The sequence below is a fragment of the Cyrtonyx montezumae genome, unplaced genomic scaffold (assembly GCF_038088225.1).
Source record: "Cyrtonyx montezumae isolate F1298 unplaced genomic scaffold, pur_monq_1.0 scaffold_1, whole genome shotgun sequence".
Lineage (NCBI taxonomy): Eukaryota > Metazoa > Chordata > Aves > Galliformes > Odontophoridae > Cyrtonyx > Cyrtonyx montezumae.
In genome coordinates, this window is record NW_027071825.1 from 19,732,327 (window position 1) to 19,751,906 (window position 19,580).

General features: G+C 36.8%; 1 protein-coding gene across 4 annotated transcripts in view; it reads right to left on the bottom strand.

Annotated features, from left to right (window-relative positions):
* CAMSAP2 (calmodulin regulated spectrin associated protein family member 2) overlaps nt 1–19,580 on the bottom strand; it is a 69,743-nt gene that overhangs the window by 48,818 nt on the left and 1,345 nt on the right. For all 4 annotated transcript variants that reach the window (XM_065742850.1, XM_065742866.1, XM_065742873.1 and 1 more), the window contains exon 2: nt 9,576–9,835. In XM_065742850.1, the coding sequence (XP_065598922.1) occupies nt 9,576–9,835 (260 nt within the window). The remainder of the gene's footprint in view (nt 1–9,575; nt 9,836–19,580) is intronic.

The following is a 19,580-nucleotide window of genomic DNA, read 5'->3' on the forward strand; positions in this document are numbered from 1 at the left end:
GTGGAAAACACTGAAGTAGCTGATAAGAAGAAAGGATCTGAGTCTACAGTGCATAAACACCTGAACATGAACATACAACATCACACTTTCAGCTATATCAGCTGCAATTTGTATGTGTATGAACTGCACACTTGAGTCTGTAAACTGTATCCTGTATCTCCTGTGCCCTACAGCCTCAACAAGGTCCCAGTTAGAAATCTGGGTCCAGTTTTCATGGGAGGGAATAAAGTGCTCTCCATGTTCACAGACAGATCACAATAACAGGCTGGTCCTGCAAAAGAAAAGAATTAACTAAGATAACAGGTAAAGGCAACAACAAGGATAGTCAACTCATCCCAACAAGTTCCTGCAGAAGGATCAAAAGTGTCTGTCCACAGAGGTAGCCAGGCACCTGCCAGGAATGGCATATGCAACTTCAGACAGAGATAATATCTTGTGACCACATTTTCACTCAGATCTGTATCTTACCTTCTCATCACCACTAGCTCATCCACTCCTGGCAATTATTCATGAAAAGAGAGACTTTCTGTAGTATGAATTTTATATAGCAAAAAGGATATGGAAGAAAAAAGGCCTCCCAACCGCCCCAAGCCCCAGAGCTTAATCCATAAATCACAGGTCAGTGGGCCAACATGAGCAAAAAGTGCACTAAGAAAGTAAAATATCTATAGGTCGATCTCAGAACAAATGCTGTTACTAATACCAGTGTCATTTTTTAGCCATTTCCAACAGCATATAATTTTACCTGCTGCTGTAGAATGGTTGCTGAAATGCTATTATCCAGATTGTTTCATGAGATATTAGTAACCTTTAACCTTCAATAGCAGATACCTTCATTCTATATATAAGAAATGTTTACCCATAAAATGAGATTTCTTACTTACATTATACATTCTATAGTTACATGTCCTTCATCAGTATCCTGAAGGTAAAATTAGTCTTATTCACCATAACATTTACATAATATCTATTTGCTCTGCTATTTATGTAATTTTTCATTTTCTTTTTTAAACTCTGTCATAACTCATCTGCAACTTCTTTACCAAACCAGTCTAAAAATATTTCAGTGCATGCTTTCATTGTGCATGTTAATGTCATTTCATATACACTGACTTATAGGATCAAGTGCACTGCTCTTTACTACTTGTCACTGTCAAGCAAAAATACCAGACATGCTGTGGTCACCTTGCAGCATTTTGTTCATTCAACCCTAGGGGAGGGTTAAGGGAATAAAAAAAGTCCCAAAATTGTGTTAAATTCTAGAGTGAATGCAAGAACAAAGATTTTCATGTTATGATCCAACAGAAAAGAGCACACTGTCATCACAGTGGATAAGTAAGAGCAGACTGCCAGGTTCCTGTGTGCAGATTACCAAATGCAGATCAGCAACATTCTTTTGTACTGTATGAAAACAGTTGCTGCATTACAGTGAGTCCCAACTGTATTCCTTCAGCATTCGATGTGGCTTTGTGCCCTCATCACGTGTCTGTATACTACACAGAGCTGGTAGTGAGGCTCTCCTGTTTACATGACAGACCGGTACCTCCTGCTAAAAGTGGCTCACTATTTCCCATAATAGGAAGAAAGGCTGCTCGTAAGGAACTAACCGCCTACTGCAAACACGTAGGATCGTTAGCTTTCCCCTATCCATCAGGAGAGTATTAGCAAACTCTTTTCTTCATGTAATATAAACAAACCCATGAAAAAAGATCTTCTAGGTAGTCTGCAAAACAATTAATAGATTCTTCTCTCAGAAGCAGCTTAGTTATGACACTGCAAAGATACATATTTGACAGAGCAGAAGGAAAAGCATTTCTAAATACTTTTTAAATAAACTTTTCACATACTTAAAAAGAGAAAGAAAGTACATAGCAGCAAACTGGCGATCAAAAGCTGAAAAGTACTACTTAAACAGCATCATTTAAACATGGGGAACATTATTTCAACTGTTTAACAAAATAATATTTCTTCCCAGATTAATTAAAATACTTCCCAACCAATTTAGAAATCATTTTTATACAGTATCTGGAATCCTTCAGGATTAAATCCTACAGCAACTTTAACTCTTAACAATTTTCTTTCATTACTTGTCTCTCCTATTTGTTTTCCCTTGTAAGCCTCTGGGATTTCTGTGCTGTTGTTGTCTCCCCTCCCCTTCTTTGTGTGACACAAACAGCAGAATAAGAAGGAACACAAAACAGGAACACAATCAGAAAATTTTTGGTCCAATACTTAGTGTGCTTAAGGCAGAAGAATACCAACTATTTTTTCAGCCAAAGCAGCACTCCTTTTCCTAATGAGCAAGGAAGTGAACAAAGCAGAACCACAAAAGTGAAAATAAAACTCAAGAAAGAAAGTTTTCACTGGGAAAGTTGAAAACATGAAAGTGCAAACTGCTTATTTTCATCCTCCCAACATTAGAGCTCCTGGAAAGGCTCAGCAAACCTTCCTACTTCGTAGGACAAATCCAACCTGATGACCCTATGTGAAGACACCAGGAGCTCTGCCGCCTTCTGTGTTAGTTGCCACACTCAGTGCACAAGTTGGCCAGAAACATTCCACGCAAACCTTCCTGATACTGATATCTAAGTGATTTTTTAGAGTTAAATCCTATCAAGACCTGCAGTCTTTGGTAAACAGATTTCTAAATTGATACCCTAGAAAGAAATGTCTACTTTCTCCCATAATAAGTCTCTAATAAGTAATGTTCCTTCACAGCGATTTTTTTTCCAGCTACATTGGAGGAATGTAGAATGCCAATGGATCAAAGTAAGCTCAGAACAACCTAGCTAAGAAATTCTATTTCAGCTGCCATTTCTTCTGACAATAAAAATACAAGAGTGACTCAATTTGACTACAGCCCATGCTAATTATCTACAATGCTAAAGAATGCATTAACAGTAAATAAACAGACACGCAATTTGGTTTCAGAAAAGGAACAGGCCTAGATTAAATATATTTTTCAGTCCCAGAAAATTCCTAAAATAAAATAAACCCCAATGACTCATGTTTACAGTCTGCACTGTTTTTTTTTGCCCATGAGGTTCTAGACATTTCAAGACAAGCACACTCTAGAAACAGCCCAAAAATCACTGCTGGTCTTTTTTTTTTTTTTTGTCTTTTCTGTAAGTCAAACGATTCAAAACCATGCAGCCATACGAGACAGCACCCAGCCTACGAGTCAGCACAAATGGGATACAATGTTCTTTGCTGAGGTACCAGAAGAATAAGCTTTAAGAAAAGTGTAGCAGATACCACCAAAGCGCCAATGGACCCTTGGTGCTTCAGGGCCTTGGTACCCAGGCTGCCTTTGGGATGCTGATTTGCCTTGTGAAACAGATGTTTGCACAATACTAATTAAAGGGAGATGGTATATCTGACACAGGACAAGCAAAAACACTGGATCGCTCTTCTCAAGAAAATGAGAACTCTGAAAGGAACCTGTACCAAGACTGTGTCTACAGAAGAAATCAAGACAACTAAGATGTTCCACACATTTTATATTAACCCAGTCTAAAGCGACTGCTGATCAGTTTTGTGCAGTGCTTCAGACTCTATAAGGCCCAAGCCTAAGAAAATGAAATAATTCAGAATTCAGGTTCTGTTTCATCACATTTGTTTACTATTTACTCTTTTGTGAAACATTCCCTTATGCAAGATACTTCAGTATCACAAGTTAGTTAACATTAGATTCTTTTCTTTTAACTTACACATTATGTATACTGGCTTAAGTTGAGTGAGTGCACGATCTTCTTATGTGCCCTCAACTAACAAGTAATTCACAATCACACAGGAATGGAAACTTGCTACATCACGCCTAAAACCAGCAAACAAATTCTTCAAGGCAGAAGCCACATGCTATTCCTTTGCTCTGTGAAGCACACAGTACACTTCTTGTTGTCTTACAGAGTTGAAGGAATTCCAGAGCATGAAAATGCAGAGGCTGTAGCATGTAGCTACAAGCTAGTTGGGTGAGCTGACAGTCCTTCATCAAGGATAAATATTCATCTGATGAGAGGGACTGTCATTTCAAATGAATGCACTCTGTAAGAGACCAGAAATCTGGAATGCAGGATGAGTTAACCACTTACTGTCTGTCGTCTTATCCACAAAAAGATGCAGATCCTAGCTTTGAGTACCCCTCTCCTTTCACACACACTTCAGAGGTGATGACTAACTTAGCAATTTGGAAGATAGAATAGTACTTTTGATATTAAAAATCCATTCACACATACTGTCTCCTGGCTTTTAGGAGGTAACCATTTTTAATCCTACCAACTATTATGCACTTATTGCTGCAGTTTTGCTGGAGACACCCATTCCCTTCACATCTTGGATGACAAAATTCAAGTATATGCAGAATTTAAGTGTGTCTTGGTCAATGAGACTAATTTTCCAAAAATAATTATACACAAGTGCAATATTAAGATTACTGCTCAGCTGGCAGTTGTTTTCCACAACATTATTTTCCAAATTGGAGTTCATGTTTACTCAGAAATTATGCTTTCTGATTGCATTACTCTTAGTTGCTTACTGCAGAGCTTTTCATTTGTTTTTAAATAGTTTCTGCTACTGAAACTATTATATATAGAAAAATTTGTAAGCATATTTTCCGGTAAATAGTATTTATATGCACTATGTACTAACGTTATTCTAATCTTTAAGTTTTATTTAAGAAATAGATATTTAAAAATGCTTTTTTTTCCCCAGAAATAGACTACCTTTTAAAAAATTTGGTTGATTTAAAACATACATGTATACACATACACAAACATATATATATATAATTCCATTTTCCTGCCTTTGTTATTGAATACTGATATATTTTTGGTGCAAGTTTGGCAGTAGTCTGTAACATTACTACATCTGTTCATGTTCTTACTCTCCATCCTTTAATAAACATCTGTTTAAAACCAGCATGTAATGATTTTCCATTAACCCCCCCCCCCCCAAGCTCAAAATTTAGCTGGACACGGTCCTGACAGAAACAGTAGAGAAGCAAACCACTTAGGTAACTACACAGCTTCAGTTTCCCTGCAGAGAAGCAAGCTGCAGGGAAAGACAACACTGATTCTTTATTCTTCCCCCCAAGTGGCAGAAATGCATTACAGGGATCTGGAGGAGAGAAAGCATTTCCTCACTATACCTATTGATTCTTCCCTCCAACTTGAGGAAAATTGACAGAGATCACCAGCATATGAATAGAAAATGGTTAGAATGATGAAATATCAAAATCATGGTAAAGTTTCCTCAGGTTTGTCCTACAAGAATATGCATATATATGCATAACATTAATAATATATATGTGAAAATAATAAGATGAAATATGGATTATTTTTTCCTGTTTTTCTCACATTTTTGCAACTTATCTTTCAGAAAGTTTCTAAGCATCAGGTAAATCTTTTTTTTCCTCCACTACCAAAGTACATATTTCAGAAGCACAAACACACACTGGTTGTTCAATATTGTTTCAGTTTCAAGCTCTGCACTATTTTCGCAGTGCCCAAAGTCTAACATAGCAGAGCCAAAACAACATGAATTTCAGACTGGAGAGTTATAATGTGCTATTTTGTTCTTTTGCTCCCCTGCCAAAAATAAAGGTAACAGGATGATCCTATCAAATATGATCTAACAAAAATAAATGTAGAATTAAGTTTTGATGGCTTGCAATACATGGAGAACATAAATAGAAGTACCACTGAAGTGGCATATAATGTTATCTCAAGATGGGGTCCTTCGGGAACAGTTTAAATTTTAAGTCTTTAAATCAGAACAAGCCTAAAATACAACCTGGTGTTCCATTTAACTGGAAAAACAAACCAAGAGATCAAAATAAGCCCGATACCACATAGACTTCCATACCTCTACGCAGGAGAGGCTATGAGAAAAGCCTTTGCTCCTGTTACTGTCTGTTCCTTTCCTAAGTGAGCCTCTCCCAAATTTATTCCACTGAAGAAACCAATGAATATATTTATAAATTATACATACACACAATCACAAAAACTTGCAGCTTCACAAATTAGGTGCCAATGCAGTCAAGTCAGTAATGACTAAGAAGGAAAGTAGAATCCATTCTTACCCAAACACTTAAAGAATGAAACACATCCACCACAGAGATTTTTCAAAGTCCTCATTATGTTAGGGACCTCCAAGAAAAAGGTGTGGTCATAGCTGTGTAGAAATTGAGAAGGCTAAAACTTGACATGCCCAATTTAGGAAGTATTCTGGTTACACATGAAGTAAATCAAGAATTAATCACCACAGCTATCACTTCACTACAAACACATACACAGCATGAGGAATTCCAAGCCTGTTGTCTGCAGCTACACACATGAAAAGTAAAGCAAATCATTCCAAATTCTGATTTCCTTTCCTATTTTGCTAAGATAGCTTCTCTCTTTTCAGCTGTAGAAATGCAATACATCTCTGCAGGAAACCCTAAACATCCTCTAACATACACAATCTTTTTCCTGTCCTACAGGGAAGGCAAGCTAACCAAGAGAAAGACTACCATACATTTTTCTATCTAATTACAAGGAATTAGACTGAGCACAGTTTTACACAATCTGGCCTCAGAGAGGAACTTGTAAGTTAATTACACATGCAATTCTTCTGTTCTACAAAATTCAAAAATCATTTCATGTTCTAAAACAGGATATATAGCTTACTGTCCAAGACTTAGAGAAACTGTGACATATGGAACACTACAGAAAAGGTACCAGAAGATAGCAAGGGCATAATTTTAAGACTGGCAATAGTGTAACAGCCAGATTTTAAATCCTGTCAGCTTTACAAACTGCATAGCAAGGAAAAAGGTTGATAATTTCCAATTATGATATAGTTCTGCTGGTAGGAACTTGCTTAGGGACAATTAAAACTTTTGGGTTCAGAATAAACAGAGACTCTGCTTTCTTTAGCCATTTCTCTGCTAGCAACCATGTTAGACTTTGCTGCCCCCCTGCCCAAGCCAGTTGGGTTTTCTGTTGATCCCTGTCACACGGCCTCTGTTTAGCTGCTTGTGAGCCAGCCTGACAGCATCAGTTCTCTCATCTGATTCACTGATCAGAGGGCTGGAGCTCTTCTCCTGTGAAGAAAGGCAAAAAGCTGGGGTATTTCAACCTGGAGAAAAGAAAGCTCTGGGGAGACATTACTGCAGACCTCTGCAATAAAGGGTCCTACAGGAAAGCTGAGGAGGGACTACCAGAGAAGAGTGAGTAGATTTAGTTCAAACACAAGGAAGAAATTATTTACTGCAAGGGTGGTGAAGCACTGGCATAAGATGTCCAAGAGAAGCTGTGGAAGCCCCATCCCCAGAAGCATTCAAAACCAGGTTTGATGGACCATCAGGCACCCTAATCTAGTGAGAGGCGTCCCCGATGTGGCACTGTTAGAACTTGATCGACTCTACCCAAGTCATTCTATCTCTAGGATTTGTTCCTAGCACTGAGGTGGGGATGAGTGACCTGGGCAGAATAGAAATCTCTGGATATCAGATGTTACAAGACTCATGCTTGAGTAACTGCTGGACTGTACCTAAACAATACAAGAAAAAGCCACAAATATTCACCCAATCACGAGGGAAATTAAAGATTGCTACTGAAATGGATTTCAAGCAACATTGATTTCTGAATTAAACTCTTGCAAACTAAACTAGAGATATATCTCAACTGACAGCTCTGAAAAGTGATGCCTCTTACAATTGCTCTAGAAACAGATAAAATACAAGAGTCGTTGTCTCACAATTGCAAATCAGTAACCTTAACTTCATCCAGAAACAAATGGCATTAAGTTGCATAAAAACATGGACTGGAATTTTGTTTCTTTGTCTCCTAAATGCTTTCACTTTTATGAACATACTAATGTAACATCTCATTACAACTGTTGCAGATGTCCTGCAAACTTTATACCACTTCAGAATCTTTTATTTTAGATCCACAGCTTCTTTCACTAAAAGAAACCAAACACTTGTTCTTTACAAAGCTCTCCTTTTTAAAAGTAGGCTGGCATAATCTCAAGTTAATTATTCACCGATCACAATTTACACATAAAGGAACAGTGCTTTGATTAGTCTTATTACACTACTGTTGAAAGATATCTTCCGCTGTTAAGCACAGAGAAGGAATGAATTTTCCATCAAAAAATAAAAACAAAACCTTTGTTAAGAGTTCAGTCTTAATATCATAGACTGACTACCATCACTTCTAAAAAGCTAAAAAACCTTACACAAATGAAGAGGTCTAATATTTCTTGGCAATGCTGCATGGAAGAAACCATTAACAACTAATTAGTAGCTTTCGTTTCTGTAAATTCTGCAAATTACCTCTGTAAAGCCCCTGCAACTTATCAACTAATAACAACTGATGAACTAAAAGGTTGTTTTTAGTCATTCTCTGTCAAAAGCTGGTTAGTCTTCTTATATGTCAATAAACACATGGCACTACTGAACTAATGATAAAAACATTGCTCTGTTTTCATTACCTTCATTCCAGCAACAGTTACAGGTCACTGACCACGAAAAGCATCAGAAGACTTCAAAACAGTTGTCAGCCAATTACAGAGGATAGATTTCAACAAAAAAGACTGTGGTAAAATCAGACTGTGAAGTCTAGCTAATGGATCACAGAAAACTTACAGAAGTCCTTCTATTAGGCATTTTGATCCTTGTGCCCAATATACTTTAATCTGAAAAGACGAGATTGTGCCACAAATACCTCTGAGTATATTAGGAACAGTAGTTCTATTGAATTGTTCTTTAAAAAAAAAAGTGACTGATTTCAAATGAACAGACTTGAGTAAAGCTCTGCGTTTGAATGGAAGTTGCCAGCTCGGCCTTAGTAGTCTCATACTGTTTTCTATATTAAGTAATAGATTAAAATTTTCAAATATCTCATTCTAAACATTATTTTATCATAGTGCCATTTCATATGCCAATTTAGAGGAAAGGATTGGCCGGATGTAGTCACCGTTTCTATAGACTTTTTTTTAATTCGGCTCCAATAAAAAAGGTAAATCCAATGACTTAATAGATCAGTAATAGAATCATCCATCTGTTGAACTAACGCTTTAATGAGCAATTGTAGAAAGCAAAGACCTATCATTAAGTCTTTTCAAAAGAATATACCATTGTTGTGTGTTTTACATTGACTTAATATGTATCTGATGACTACCAAATGTTATTAGGATGAATTGCCAGTATCACCAAAACTTTTTTTCCTAGTAAGGTTTTAATCAAAGATTTCTGTAAGGATGAAAAATAATATCTATACTCAAACTACTTTCCAAACAAGAAATATTCACTGGCAGTCAATACTGACACTGTCATATTAAAAAAAAAAAGTAATACTTGCTCTAAGTAGAGTGATAGGTGTTTTTAAGCATTAGCATCAAAAAAACCCACTTATATACACTTACAGCTATGAGGAGATGGAAACAAAACCAACCACAAGCCTCTCTTTAATTAACAGCATTTGAGAAAAATAGTTTAACAAAGCAACTCATGTTAAAAAGAAATAGATATACACTTATTAGGGGCACACAATAAGAAACAAAATAAACATTCAAAATTTAACACTCACCATCTGAATGGGTTTTTTGTGAAGATCTCGTTCAGTCACCAATTTTTCGTGGTCAGTGACATAAAGGCCTTTTTGTGCCAGAGCTTGTATAACAGCATCATGACCAAGAAGTGGTTTTGCAGCATCACTTTTCAGAATAAGGCTCCCAGCACGACAGTAGAGTTCTGCAGATAGCAGCAAGTTAACTACAGGTGGTTTAATGTGCTCCTGGTCATACTGGTCTGTGTAAAATGGCTCTCGCAGTTCTTCTGGAACATTTTCTACAAAGACCAAAAATAATAAAGCATTGCTATTAGAAACAATACATATCATATAGCACTAGGATATTTTTGTCTGTTTAAATGTATGGATTCACAATTATGTCACAGAAAATATATTCAAGGGAAAGTGGAAACCTTTACTCAGTCATCGTGACACATAACAACAGGCGAAAAATTCACACAAAGGTAACAGTTTAACTATAAACAGAAACTTAAAAAGAAAAAATCATCTTATTATCACTCAGCAAAGGCCACACACCAGGTCCAGTTGTGGTTTACAGCATCATTTATTTAAGGTTTCTTGGCATCTCCAAATGCCCATCTAAAGATTCTGATTCTCTTCAGCAAAATTTTGTATAGGCCAGCTTTACAAATGCAAAATAATGTTCATTTGAACACAAAAAAATGGTATCTATTACCTTAATAAAATGGAAATTGAATGTCATATTTTAGCAAAGATTAATTCCAGAGACAAAAAGTGAAACCTCCGCTCAGCATCTTTGTGGGTTTCATATATGCTGGGATGTGTGCTTATTGCTCTGCCAAGGGTCATGCAACACACCATGACGACATTCAGCAGTTAAGCATACAGATGTGGATGTTTTAAGAGAATTTAAAGAATGAACAAATATTGAAATATTGTACATTTTCTTCTTCTGACAAAATACTCAAGTGTTACTTGTCTCTTCATGCTACTGAGTTTTGCTTGAAACTGTAGCTTTTTTTTATTTCAAAATGAACCTGCTTAGTACCAACAGAAGGCTATGTGAGATTCTGTCTAGTTTATACTGCGATTTAAATTCCAAAATTGGCTGCTCAAGATTATATGTAACAGTTCTTTCAAATACTTCACACAATACAATATACGAGTATTTTTTCTTACTGTCTACCACAAATGTAAGTTATAAATTAATTCCAGATGGTATTAGATCAAATGAAATTAGATCACCAGCAATGAGGAGAACAACTTGGATGCAGTTTCAGATGCCATGTTTCCAGACATATGCCCTGCAAGATGCTTCCCTTTGTCCCCATAAGAATTTCATTGTTTTTTTTTCTTTTTAAATTAATTAAGCCAAGCACGTTTATTATGGGAGAAAGAGCCCATGTAGAAAAAAAAAAAGAGCGTAGGAAAACAGTGACGCAACTCTAGGTTTCTGCTTAGTCCTTGTTCCCTCAGCTGAGCGGCTGCACCGACAGGATTTGAAACGGAGGGTGGAGTCAGTGTCCCAATACGGGTGGAGCAGGAGGGAGGAAAAAACCCAAAGAACACATCAGTACATCAGAGATAATGACAGATTATCTTCTTCCTCATACATATTCTATTACAACCCATATGTTTCCACTATGGACTCTACATGAAGAGCTAGCCTTTCTGAGCTGGAAGGTGCCTCAGATTTGCATTTGAGAATGCATAAAAGGAAATATTAATGTGTATTTCTGTAAATATCAGAAAGACAGTAAAAATTGCTTAGACATTGCTTTTTACTTGTCAGTTCATAAAGACAAGGAGAAGAGAGGCATAGTATACAAATTGCCTAAACCATAAATCTAAATTGGGTTATAAGGCTAATATCTCATAGAACAGATCAAACTATGCTGTCAGCAAAATTAATCTGTTCTTTATAATACAAGTCTAATGTCTAATAAGAATACTAAAACAAACCAACAAACATCAACACCCTCCCCATCAATATACTAGAAGTACTAACCAAATATACCAATGACATTTAATGGCACATCCTTGCTACGCTACTATCTTCTCTTACCATTTCCCTGCCTCACTTAGTATTTTAAGACTGTAGGATCTAAATAGTTTCTTAATCATAGCTGCTTTTCATACTATGAGCTACTAGTTACACCTAGTTCCTTAAATGTTATTTCCATCTGCCACAACCCTACCTGTCTGTCCTTCTTCCCCTGTTTGTCCACACATTGGCTATTTAAACACAAAACTCACAGTGTCAGAGGTCCCTCCTGATCCTCCACTTCACGATCAGGAGCTCAGTCCTCATCGTGATTCCACCCTCCATAACTCCAAATGCCAAATTTAAGGCACCTTCATGCTCTTTCTTCAAGCTAAAGAGCATCATTTGATATTTAATAAGTCAGACTGTCACTAGGACCACCGGTTCCAGGTTTGGATGCCTAACCTTCAGGGGCATTATAAAAGAAGAAAAAAAAATAGTTTTTCTTTGTGTAAATATTGAACTGCGGAGCAAATAAATGAAATGAATATGTAAATTCATTAATACAGAGGGTGGGAGGAAGAGGTACAGAGTGAGCAATGTCACAGTTCAGAAACATGATGTAAATAATTAGGATACTTTTAGAAAAATATTTTAAGTATCTTCAGGCAATTGTTTCTTAATATATAATAGACTCACGTAACAATCCTGCAGATACTCTTCAAAGAGGAAAAACAAAAAAGAACTCACTGCAAGCTTTAAAGCAAGCTATATATATATATATTAATTGAGCAATTGTAACTTTTCTAGACAAACAGGTAATTTCAAAAGCAGGGAATCACCTGAACACTACCTGGTGTAGGGAACCTGCTTTGGCAGGGGGGTTGGACTCTTATGATCTCTTGAGGTCCCTTCCAACCCCTATGATTCTATGAACATAATTCATGGCTACTAGCTCTAACCTTACCTTTAGAAATGTCCTCTTAAAGAGCACTTTTCAGGTAAACGTGAATTATTTCTTAAAGATAGCATGCATTCCTCCTTGGGAAAGAGCTCTTCCCATTAATGTGTAAAGTCTAGGCTTTTTTTAACAACCAAGCATTTCTGGAAAACTACCAGGCTTCTACATAGATGAATATGAACCTTTGAATTACACGACTGTAAGACTGTAACAGTGAACAATTTGAGATTTATGAATGCATGCATTAAGGAAGAGTAAAAGCAGAAGTGTCCATCACGAAGTTCTCTCACTTATTCTTCAGGATCATATTAACAAGTTAAAAACATTACAGCTTCCCAACTAAAATACACATCATTCTCAGGAGCCACAAGACCATGTAAAACCTCAGCTGAGAAACAGGCATTTTCTACAGGTTACTGACTTCCATAAACAACACATTAAGAAAAAACTATTTGTAAAAGGCTTTGAGATTTAACACATTTATTCTGCCAAAGTTCTGACTAATACCTTCAACCACTTCCTACTGCAAACCAGTAGATGAATTTATGCCAGATCTTAATGGACTCCATTATGTGACAGTTTTCTGCAGAACAAAGGCATGCTTCAGCCGTAAGGTAACAGAGTGAGTTACTGTCTTTCAGGCTCTACTTACTAACAAGGACTCCAATGCCTCATTTGTCATTTGGACATGAGGGACTGGAACCTCCATGAGTCGAGCACCTGAAGACTAAAAACAGGCCAGAAAAAAAAAGCTGCTTATATAAAACTTTACTTCAGATGAATTTTCATAGCTTCCTCAGTAGAAGATGGAGGCATTTCAGTTTGTTGTTCTGTTTTGGACAGACCTTTAAGAGCTTTTCAAAGCTTCCACTTCTAAGATTTACAGCAGGTTATTAATTCATAGCTCAAATTGATGCTGTTGAAAACAAAATCATAAATAATGAAACGTGACTTTTAAATCAAGAACTGGAAGAGAAAATGATGCATTCTATATTCAAATAGAATTTTTACTTTTGGTTTGTCGAACCTGCCTGCCACTTTCTTATGCTGCTCTTGGTTAGCTTCTGCCTAGGAGCAAGTACCTAGAAGGTCATCTTACAAACACTGCGCCACGCTGAATTTCAGTATGACATTTCTTCACTTTGTCTGCTACACCTAAACTGAATTTGAGAGATTCTTGGATTTGTTGTCACAGTACTTCAAACAAACAGATCCTTTCCACCTGTCTCTGGATGCCATAGAAGCAGTTCTGCACATCCACTGGGCACTTCTTACGACACTGAGAAGGCTGCTCGGCGATGACCAATAATGTTTGAATACAGAGCTTTGCCATCCTCAGACGTAGCAAATTGATAACTTAAAATGAGAAAAAGCCTCAACTCCTTACTTCTAATTCTTAGATCAAATTGAAAAATAATCCATTAAGATGCAAAGGGGTTGAGTGCACTCCAAACTATTCCTTACCCAACATTCTCCTGCACTACTAACCAGAATAAGTCATGTCCAGAAATTTTGTGCAATGAAACTAAACCAAATGAAAGCCATTTGCCTCTGTGTGAGTCTTTCGGATTAAGGGAAGGAGAGAGTTATTTTCTCTGTCACAATTACAGCTTAATGAGTAATTAAACAAGAGGTCTGATCCTGACATAAAAAAAAATTAGGAAAAATATCCTAATAAACAATTGGGCAAATATATTTTCTAGCAAGAGTGCTGCTTTGAGATCTACATTTCAGGTGCAGATAGCGATATATCAGCATCACTTTCTCATGCTTTATATGGGTCTCAGTTTCTAGAAGGATTTCTTATACACACAAAACAAAAATCAGCACAGGAAAAAAAAATAGCAACTTGCATACTACCTTCATATACTATCCAGATCTCAATTCTTTTTCTGGAGGTCCAGATCACATCAGAAAAGCTCTTCTGTGTCACACTAATTCAGTCTGACCCACATTCTGCCTTCTGTTGCACAGCGGGAAGTACCAAGCAAGGGGAAGGTTTAACAGCTACTTTATCAACACCTGCCTACCTATTCACATCCTGAGAAACAAAAGAATAACTTAAAATAATCCCTGGCAATAAAGGGATCAACTTCTATTTGCATAAATGCCTTCAGAACTTATTTTCAGGATGTGTAAGATATGAGAAATATTAAGATGATAATATAGTTACAATCCCATCTCACACATTTAGCATTTGGATAACTGCTAGCAACAAGATATGTTCTACATTTCCTACACAACGAAATTATTTCAGAAATAGGAGATAAAGACTTTCTGAACTTTAGCACCACATCCATCACAAAGAAAACTTTATTCCAGCCATAACTAGGTAGACATAAGGTGAAAAATCCACATTGGTGTCTGCATCACAGATTGTCTTAGCTTAAGAATAATTCTAACTGAGGGAAAGAAAAAACAAACAAACAAAAGAAAGCAAACTGGAAAGTACTACAGCAATATAACTCTAATATTAGACAAAGACATTTCAACTCTGCAGCAAAAAGGTTTATTTACTACTTCCATCTAAATCAGTAATAATATACTGCCCAAAGAAAGGGGAGGAGGAGTGAAGGGAGTGGTGGTAAGAGAAGAGCTTGCTAAATTTTGCTTGCAGGTCTTGAGGAATTTTGACTTCCAGCCCCATTTTCCAAGATAGTGATCACCAAAACCATGTATCCACAGCCCTAAGTTCACCAAAGCAAACATTAAGTGATTCACTTCAGGAATGCAACTGTATCCATGTAAGCTCATCAAAATTTACCAGCTATCTGGATAAACGAACTCATATAAAACCTCATACAGGGAAGCTGAGCAGTTCCTCTTTCACTTTACCTGTACAGATACATATGAAGTGAGAATGAGAGCACCTTTAAACATGGAGTCACTAGATCAACCCAGCAGATGACCCACACTCATCGCAAGAATGAAGTTACAGGCCAGCTGCAGTAGCAAAGGCAATGAGGGCAGAAGAATAGAAAAGTATAGGTAGAGCTTAATCTCATCATCTGGCTAGCTGCTTCATGTTACCTTCTGCAGACAGGCTCTTAACTTTTAATGACAACCAGGCTCAATGACAAGGAGTCACTGAAACCACTGATTACAAGCTACCTTACCTGATGTTTATCATGTAGTAAGAATCCTGACAACTGTTAACTTACTAATTTACTTTTTATTTTATTTTATTTTTGTATGTGTAGTGCACAACTACGAATGACTCTCACAAATCCAGAAAGCCCAGAAGCTCATTTGATTTTATTTAATTTACAAAAAGTTAAAGACTCAATCCAAGCTTTATGCACATGGGACAGAAGAGGCTGATACAAGAAGCTTCAAGCAGCCCAAATCTGTTGATTTGTCCAGCCAACTGCTTTTTGTAGGATTGACTAAAGTATGAATTCGTCACTAAATACTTTAAAAAGATGAGGGAAAAAATTTTTTTATGTATATGAAAAAAAAAAAAATTCCCCACAAAAATCCCAAGCACCTGCTTTTATACTCAAAACTCTTGTTTAAGATTTTACTAGCAAAAGCTAGAGAAAAAAAAAACCACAAAGCTTTTGAGCAAAGGTAAAGAAATTAGGTCTGCTAGAGCAAGATTATGAGATGTCCTGGCCTACACCACTCCACTTAACAGATGAAAGTATTTAGTTTCAACTTGCTTCTGTCAGATACACAATGTTCATTTCCTCCCTTCCTGGCTCTACTGGCAACATCTGCAAACAGCAGTAAGTAGCCACATTTGAATTCTGAAAATATTAATCATCACAAAAAAGCTATTTTTAAGTTTCTTGGCTAATGTTTAGTTGTCGATGATGCAATTCATAATCTACTGCTTCAGACACCTATAAGGGGTAAATGTAATGCTAAAAGGCACAGGGACTCTGGCTTTCACTGCAGAAAACAACCAAAGAAAGGTTTAGGGCAAGCACTGGTCTTGGACAGCTCTTATTTAGCTTTAGTCCTGTCAAAAAGAACCATGCTAAGTGAAATTAACTATTGAAATTAACTAGTGAAATTAACTATTAAGGCAGGATAACATGTTGTGTGAATAGTGTAATAGCAACAGATTTAGCCGGACTCTAAAACTGTTACCATTATATTCTCACAAATGCCAGATAAGTCTCAACTTAATTACAAAAAAAATGGAAGCAAGGCTGGCTGAAAAATCATATTCAACAAGTATCCACCAGAGGATCTCTATCAAATGGAAAGAAGGTACAGTTTATGGTACAAGACCCAGTATTTTCAGTCATACTGGCCAAGGTTCTAGAGAACCGATACCAGAAGCTCCAACGTGCTTGAAAGCATTTTGGAAGACAAAGTAATAATTCAGGGTGATTATGACAAGTGGAAGAAGCGCTCTGAATACAGGATGCAGTTATATAAGTGTAGCTGCAGAGCAGGAACCTACAACCACACGATTACAAGATGGGAACAACTGAGTAGGCAGAAGTTCTGCAGAGAAAAAGATACGGAGCTTTAATGAATCACAGATTGTGTGAGTCAACAATTCTAGGCTGATGCAAAAATGACAAACATCATACTCTAGTGAATAAATGAGATTCTTAAGGGTTGGAAAGATGAAGTAATTTTTCACATCTACCCTGTACTGCTTAGGGTATAGTAGGACCATTACACCAAGATTTAATTACCGAATTCATGCAGAACAAGACCACAGAAAAGATGAAGGAAGGAAATGAAAATTCCAAAAAAAAAACCTGACTTCCAAAAAAATTGAGCTGGAAAAAAAAAAGCATGCTTTGTCTGAACAGCAGAACAGAGAGCAGATAGTAATTATTATGTGAAAGGTGTTGCACAAGTAAGGTGCCCACTGCCCTCACGTCCACTGGGAACATGACAGAAGAAATATTTATGCTCTTATAACATCTAGAGATAAATAAGGATTCAAACTGACTACCAGACATGCCATGAAATCTCTTTAATTACAGACTTTTCTAAAAAACCAACAGGATAAGCAAACATCTGTCGTGAACGATACATATTTAGCTCAGCCTCTTTAGGATGGTGGACAAATAAGAGCTTTTTCCAGCTAGATTTTCTGCAACTACAGTAGAATGAGAAGGCAAAAATCTCACACTCCAAAATAATGATATCCATCTTCTGTTATTTTAGAAATAAGGAGGATACAGAACAACACATCACACTTCAAAGTCAAATCACTTAATACCACCAACACAGATAAACTATTTCTTTGGAAAGCAGTTTTTCTGAATTGAAATGGTTAAATCCCAGCATTGGGAGTTAATGCTGAAAGTGAGTGCTAGCAGAATTTATTTTAAGGTCAGGCATTCCCTCAGTTACTGGAAGCTGTGTCACTTACATTCGATTTTCAGAAAACATTTGACCTATCCTAATGTTTTCCTGCAGAAAATACTGAGGCACAACAACCCATGCTTCCTCAATACATACATATAAGAGCTGTATTCAACAGTCATTTCTGAAAAAATAGATAAACAAACAAGAACAAAAAAAGCTCTTCATCCAAACTGTTCTTCATACAAGATGCCTTCAAGATGACTGTTAGTATACTCCTAATTTAACAAGTAAGACAAGTTACTTAGACTTGCCTAAGCTGTGAGCCAGAATGTCTCACAGTTTCTCAGAGGACAACAACAATTCTCCATTGGTGCCAGTATTTGGATGCAGGTAGCAATCACCGAACATGGGAAGTTACTACTAAACGTTCAGGAATGGTACCCATTCCAAATTTTTTCTTCACATAGTCAGGTTTTATCTAAAATTTTGACTATATTAGAGTATGCTTTTAAGAACACAAAGTGCATCCCCGGTCCTAAAAGATATACCCATTTGATGTATCAAGATGCAGCCTTCTTCAGTGGATACAAGATTGCAACAACTTACTGATTTCATTAATCAAAATTGGTAATGGTCATTTCTTTCAGAGAAGATGGGGAAAAGTCCTCTCTGCTTCCCACACCCTCTTAAGGAATTCCAATATTTCAAGGATTAAAAAAAAAAAGAAAAAATCTGGCACCCATCAGCACACTAGCAATCCATTAATTCCTTTAGCATGTAATATAAAATAAATAAAAACAAATAAAGCAATCACTCATAGCATCACTAAGGTTGTGATCTACTCTGAACAACCAAATGAGTAGTTTACAATACCCAATCCTGACAAACTTCCTTCCCTCTTAGAAAAGGTGAAGGTCAGTTCTCCTATTTTTCCTCTAAGTATAAAGGAAGCATTTGTATTCCAGACACGCAAGTCCTGTATACTGATTTCCCTGCTTTAGTCACAAATCCTTCACATTAGAGATACTAATCAAAGTCAAGACCAGTGAGATCAGAAATGCTACAGTTGTGTTTGTTTACCTCTTCCTACCACACATTATGGCGCTGTTTGAGGTCAGAAGGAGCTTCTACCTCCTCTAGTGACATTTCTCCGGTGTGTTTCAACCACCACAGTAACCAAGAGCAAAGGAATGTGTTCTGGATCACCCTTTCCATAAACTGTTAACTGAGAAGCACCCTGCAAGTTGCTTTACAAATACAATAGAAACTCAACCAATATAAACTGAGACAGCATGCATTCAGCTGCAGGCTGAAATTTATCCAACTCCGGCAGCAAAAGCTTTTCAGGGCTTCAGAGCACAGGGTTATGTAATCGCAAAAGCGCTATGCACCCGACCTGCCACAAGCACAGCCTACAGAGCTGAGCTAAATAGAAAATGATGGCTCAAGATCTAGAACCAAGGGCTTCTAAGAACTTCCACGATTCCTATTTCAACTCTTATGTCTGCAGAACTGACAAAGCCTTACATAAAAACATCATATGCTTCTCCAGTTTTTACAACAGAAAGCAAGCAATATTTACTGGCAAATTTTAATATGAAAACAATATTATTTTTTTTTTACATGATGAATATGCATTTTTTTCAGTAGCCACTGAACATAGTAAAACTGCACTAGGTTCTGCCACCTTGAAACTATCAACTTTTTTCAAGTCCCATATCAAATACCACTACTTCCCAGAAGCACCATAAAGGTACACCTTTAACCTTGCTAAAATATGTTAAACAATGCTCTGGCCTAAATGCAAAAGCTCAAA